Source organism: Malaya genurostris, chromosome 1 (assembly GCF_030247185.1).
Source record: "Malaya genurostris strain Urasoe2022 chromosome 1, Malgen_1.1, whole genome shotgun sequence".
Taxonomy (NCBI): Eukaryota; Metazoa; Arthropoda; class Insecta; order Diptera; family Culicidae; genus Malaya; species Malaya genurostris.
This window is the reverse complement of record NC_080570.1, coordinates 9,947,159-9,953,837: the sequence shown is the minus strand read 5'-3', so window position 1 is coordinate 9,953,837 and position 6,679 is coordinate 9,947,159. Positions and strand designations below refer to the sequence as shown.

Below are 6,679 nucleotides of genomic sequence, written 5' to 3'. Positions count from 1 at the left end.
ATAACATTACATAACACATTTTCTTTACCAAAAATATTTGATGCAGGTTCTCTGTTTTGGTCGGACTGATGGAGCACCGAATCGTTTGGATGCTACAAAAATTAAGAAACAGGGCTTTACAATTACATACAATGGTATGTGAATAATTCGATCGTGTAGCAACGGGAATGACGAAACGTCTTAAAAATTTTCAAAATTAAAAATAATTGTTTTCTAGAAATTTTTAAACCAATAAAATCGAAATAAAAGTAGTTTTAAATATAACCTTGTAAATTAGTTTGAAAGAAATCATTTTATTTTTAAAAACAAACAAAAATGTATGATTTCAACAAACAAAAGCGTTAGTTAAAATAGCTAAATTTAAGGTAATTTATTTCAACTAAAAAGTTTGTGAATTTAAAGCGCAACAATTCTTAACTTTATCGAAGGTTCGCTCATTCGTAACAAATTTTTCAAATTGAAATCACTGTGAAATTGTTTGTCAAGAAATTGACAGGAACGCACAAGTGAAATATTTGATGCTTTTACCAAAATGTCGTTTGAAACCAACTAACACACTGAGTAAAATTGATCATAATGTTTTGTAGTTTCAAGCAGCAATATTATTTATATCAAACTAGATTTTCTTTTGTCACTATTTTAACAAAAAAAATCGTTGCGTGAAACCCAAATTTGGTTATATTTACAATTTTTTTCTCTGCGTGTTCATGGTACATTAATTTGACATCTACTACAAAATGATAAGACATGCTTATGACGCCAGATTCTATATAAATTTTCCATTAATGTCTTTTTGTTTTACATATAGATATCAACGATTTTTCAAATCTAGTGCTTCTTATGTAAATACCCCGCATACAAATATCTATTTGAGAAAGATGTGTTGAACACATGAAGAAAATATATTAAACACAACCAATTGGAAAACATGCCACGATCAATGGAAAAACACATCTTTGCTAGGTGTAGAATAGATATGGTCGTGTAAGTAATTTCTAGTACCCGTACCCGATCGTTACCATTGGACGTTATCAAATGATCTGAAGAACATATATCGTGGCAGGAATATATATCGAATAATAAAAACATTATGTAGTAGCTCTTCAAGAAATTCCGTGTCATATTTTGTGGACTAGTTATCAATTGCGATCGAAAGCGTCGTAAATAACCAACTCTACATGAACTTAATCGTGAAATGTACTTTGGTTCGACAGCCATTAAAAAAGATAACAAATCTACTCGAACCAATGATTTGGTAGCCAATGTTTATCTCGAGTTATCGACGAATAAAAAAAATCAATTTTTGTTATAAAACTCTACTCCAATGCCACAATTCTTTTCAATTTGCTGAACATGCTCGCGCTCTTAACTATCGTAGTACTGAGGATTTCCGCTGGACTTGCTCAGGATGCGGTAAGCTAACCAAACCTCACCTTCATCTCAGTTTTTCCATGCTTTCCATCTAATCAAATCTATGAAAGTGTTCCTTAGGGTCGATCTGTTCTCATGGCCGAAGCAATGATATCTAAATTCGTTGCTGGTAGATCGAACAATCTATGAGTATCGACTTATAAGATTAACAGAAAGTAGAATTCAGAAGTTACATTAGTGAAAGCTATTTTGGAAACCGGTTGAATTATTTTTCAGTGCAGTTTCAAGTTTCAAGTACAAAAATCGGACTTGCAGTTTTCAGTACGAATGTTGTTCAGTGTATGTCCCAGGCGAAAAAAAAATCCTGCAAGAGTGTGTAGTTTGTGCTTCGAAATCCTTCGATGTTGTTTCCGTACAGGTCTCGTGTTTTAAACAATCCAACGTCGGATCACGTTCCAATATATTTTTTAAATTTATACCGTTTATTTATACCCGGCTTAGCTCTTGTTGCGATCGTTCGACGGGTGTTCCAAAACATGGCGCAGCGGTTTTATCAGGTTTGAATGTTAAAAATATACCGACTCTTGCAGCACACATATTTCCGATCAACCGATCATGGTTGTTGCAGTCAAGGTTTCGTTTTGTCCGGGTTTAGCACTGAAAAAATAAACAAACTTGACGTATGACAAAACATTTGACCATTCGGTTTCAACAGACCCCTATAGACCCATTGCATGGTTAGTGCGGCAATCCAATTGAGGTTAAGGCTGGACCATACAATGACTGGCTTGTAAGACGAGCACCCTATTCATTGAACTACCAACCCAAGAAAAAATATTGTGTAGAAAAAAGTTCAAACGTATTTTCAAAGTCTGTTGCAATCATTCGTTAAATAGACCAATTCTGTTTCAGAATCGCCCAATAGTAGAAACGACTGGGGGCCAGGTTCAGGGTATCACGGCTAGCTGTGGTCTATTCTGCAGTTACTTCCAGTTCAACGGAATTCCGTACGCCGAACCACCGGTTGGTGATCTACGTTTCCGTAATCCAGTGCCACATGGCGGTTGGACGGGTGTTCGCAATGCGAGCGACCATGGGGAAAACTGTCCATCGTTGAGTGTTCTCAGCGAGTATTCTGGAGACGAAGATTGCCTATTCATCAATGTTTACACGCAGAATATTATTGGATCTCTGCCGGTCATGGTGTGGATTCATGGAGGCGCTTTTATCGCGGGATCGGGTGGCTCCAGAGTTTACGGCCCGGATTTCCTTGTGCAAGAAAACGTGGTCGTCGTGTCTTTCAACTACCGTCTGGGGATTCTAGGATATTTTAGCACCGGAGACTCGCATGCTCAAGGAAACTGGGGAATGAAGGATTGCGTGGAAGCTCTTCGTTGGGTTCGCGACAATATTGCTGCATTCGGAGGTAACCCGAACGACGTAACCATCTTTGGTGAGAGTGCTGGGGGAGCTGCTGTACATTATTTGGTATTGTCTCCGATGGCCACCGGATTGTTTCATCGTGCTATCGCTCAATCTGGAACTGCCTTGGTTCCCTGGGGATTTCAATACAATGTAGCTGAATTGTCTCGCAATATCGCAGATATCTTTGGGTACCCACACGATTCTGAAGAGTTGACGCGTCGTTTACGTAGCACTCCGATTGCTAACTTTGTTGATCTTCAGCGAATGCCGTCGGATATTCCAATTCCAAGAGGTTTCAAACCATTCGAATTCGTTCCAAGTGCGGAACCAACGGATTCTCCAGAACCCACCTTCCTAACACAACGTCCGATAGAAATCTTACGTGCTGGAACATTCAATCATGTCCCCATAATCATCGGTTATAACAGCATCGAAAGTCTGTTCATGGTCCGAGAACATTTTATCGACTCAACAGTATGGAATGAATTTACTAGAAATCCTCAGTTCTTCGTACCCCATTATTGGAACATTCCGGTTGGAACTGAAGGAACCAGTGCAGTTAGCCAAGCATTCCGTGATCATTATTGGCAGGATCAAGCTCTTACACCGGACATTATGGTCGAGTGGTGCCAATTCCACAGCGAGCAACAGTTTATCTACCCTATCGACAAAACAGTTGCGTTGACCGCAAAGGCCAACACACAACCAACCTACTATTATCAGTTTAGTTTCGACGGCGATTTGAACCTACTGAAAGGTTTGCTGCGGCTCTCTGATTACCCTGGAGCGGCGCACGCCGACGAACTTCCCTACTTGTGGTCAATTACAAATGCTCCAATTTCACCCGTTTTGCCCGGGAACCATGCGCTCACCGTTCGTCAACGCATGGTTAGGCTCTGGACAAACTTTGCCATCAGAGGTAATCCAACGCCCAATTCCGACACGGACCTCCAGAACATAAATTGGGCTCCAGTGTCTGGAGATGACCTGGCCTATCTGGATATAGGACACGATCTTGTAACCGGAAGCCGTCCCAATCACGAACGTCTCGATGTATGGAAGGATCTAGAAGAACGGTACGCCAACAACCCATTCTATTATCCGTATCAATAAATCTTTGTATGGTGTCAATTAATCAATAAAGTTATTAGGGTATTTTGGGAACTTATGGTTTATCTTATCAGTCAAATCCAATCAAAACCTATCAGCAGGGGTTACTTCGAATGTTCGCTGTTTTGAAACAGTCCCGCTTAGATAGCAGAAATGGTCAGTTTCTTTGCTCTGGTTGTCCTAATAGTCCCGTCTGTTGTATTTGCTGAAGATGGACCAATAATCAGTAGCCCGTCGGGGAAAATACAGGGTACAGTTGAGTCATGTGGTATGTTTTGCACATACTACTCATTCAAAGGTATCCCTTATGCACTGCCACCGGTTGGTGCACTTCGTTTCAGGAATCCAGTCGCTCATCCAGATTGGAGTGATGTCCGAGATGGTAGTCAGCATGGTGCAAAATGTCTGCAGGTTGGGACAAACCTTGAAGAAATCATAGGAGATGAAGATTGCTTGTTTTTGAATGTGTATAGTGAAAATGTAATTGGGCTACATCCGGTGATGTTTTGGATCCACGGAGGAGCATTCAGTGCTGGGGCCGGTGATTTTGAACCATTCGATCCGCAGAAACTGATTAGAGAAGGTATTACTGTGGTGACCGTGAACTACAGATTAGGTGCGCTTGGATTTCTGAGTACTGCTGATCAGTATGCTCAAGGGAACTGGGGATTGAAGGACTGCATAGAGGCCCTTCGATGGATTAAGAGAAACATTGCTTCTTTTGGAGGGGATCCAGACAATGTAACTATTTTTGGAAACTCTGCTGGAGCTTCATTGGTACATTATCTATATTTATCCGAGCTGGCAGATGGACTGTTCCACAAGGCAATCGCCCAAAGTGGAAATGCATTGATGCCATTCGCCTTTCAATCTAATCCAAGTTTTTATGCAGATCGGTTAGCGGCAGCCTTCGGATTATCAAATGATAGCGCCGTTTATGTTGATGAACTCAGAAATCTTCCAGCTAACAGTTTTATTCCGTGGCAAGAAAACTTACCCGCCATTCCAGTTCCACGCTACCTGCGTCCATTGGACTTTTCACCATCAGTTGAGCCAAGCAACTCTCCAGAGGCAAGAGCGTTAACCGATAAACCGAAGCATCTTATGGAAACTCGAACCCACTACGTTCCCTTCATGATTGGTTACAATGATCTGGAAGGATCATTTTTCACAACCCTTGAACAACTCATCGATCAAACAGTATGGGAACAGTTCAATTCTCAACCTCAACTATTGATACCTTTCTTCTGGAACATTGAAAACGGTTCTTCATCTTCACTCAGTGTCATTTCCGCTTTTCAACAGTACTACTTCAACGATAAACCAATCGATAGTTCAGTGGACTTCGAATGGGACCAATACTACGGAGATCACATATTCAGGTTCCCAACCGATTATACTGCCCAAGTCCATGCAAGAGGTCAAGCACCAGTGTATTACTACCAGTTTTCCTATGACGGGGATCTAAATTTGTACAAAAAATTATTGATGATCACTCACCCTGGAGCAGTTCACTGCGAGGAGCTACCGTATATGTTCGAAATAGCAACACAAATGGGAATTTCCATTGCGGCCGATAGCCATGCTCTAACGGTGAGTAACCGTGTCGTACGAATGTGGACGAATTTCGCGAAATACGGGTGAGTTCCTTGTGTGCAGGTCGGAATCGATCGGACAGTAAATTATATCTGTATTCTTCTAGAGTTCCAAGTCCAGGCGATGACACCATACTGCAAAATGTTAACTGGCCAAGTATTCAAGAGGGACTAAATGACGTGACCCTAATGGACATAGGCCGTGATCTATTAATTACGGATACCAAATCTTCCGCAAGTTTATTGATGTGGCATAATTTGCAGAATTCTTACGCTGCTAACCCGTTTGTATGAGCATCGTCCACCAGATGGCAATGCAGAAATGAATGCAATTCATTCTTCGAAATTAAACGCATAAGAGCAAATTCAGCAGCTAGAAGTTCTATATGGAAGATCTGTAATAGAGCAGAAACTGGAACAAATGTATCCCCAGCAAACCGTTCTAGTTTTATTTATTCGACCAGTTCTTCTGTCAAATTTAACACTGGTCTACGATGCCGTTTTATTTTTTTGTATTTTTGAAACACGAATAAGATTATGCATCTAGAACTAGAACACTACTGCCCTAAATATGTGAATTTTGGCCTGAATTTGTTTTACTTCAGTTGTTCTTCAAATAAGGGCGAATTTAACATTGACAATAAATGTAGAAAAACATCGATGGATGTTTCGACTTTGGTTTCAATTCCCATTTAGAAATTATCCTATATTATCAGATCAATTTTCAATAAATCGATGAACTGTTGGTTTATCTTTAAAAGGTATGCATTTTTTCCCAATTTTGTTCTATATCCAATGAATAAATCAACATAAAAAGAGTTTCACCCTTTTTTCGATTTGTTTACTTCTATACTCCCTTTGTGAATTATGTAGCTACTACACCCTCGTGCCTGTGGGTAACTTTATCGTCTCATTTACTATTTCCCGTAGTAGAAAGTTCGGAAACCATCTAAAATAACGAAAATAAACAATATTTTTACGTTTCATCTTTGACTCATCAGTGCAGAGCAGTTCTAATTGAACTGCTTAGTGCTAAACTGCCGAGTTTAAATATTGTCGCTGCAGCACTAATCTGCAATTCGCTGGACAGTCCAGCGTAGCGATGTTGCCGAGCGACGTCAGTTGAACTGCCATTTCCTATACATCAACTGATAGAATCATGTTACTTTATACATATT

At 40.1% G+C, this 6,679-nt stretch overlaps 1 protein-coding gene across 1 annotated transcript; it reads left to right on the top strand.

The window, feature by feature from the left end:
* Window positions 1-1,353: 1,353 nt before the first annotated feature.
* Window positions 1,354-6,160, top strand: LOC131440211 (uncharacterized). Its single transcript, XM_058611329.1, has 4 exons — window positions 1,354-1,413; window positions 2,284-3,903; window positions 4,051-5,546; window positions 5,609-6,160. The coding sequence occupies exons 1-4, from the start codon at window positions 1,354-1,356 to the stop codon at window positions 5,793-5,795; spliced, it is 3,363 nt and encodes a 1,120-aa protein (XP_058467312.1). The 3' UTR covers window positions 5,796-6,160.
* The last annotated feature ends 519 nt before the right edge of the window (window positions 6,161-6,679 follow it).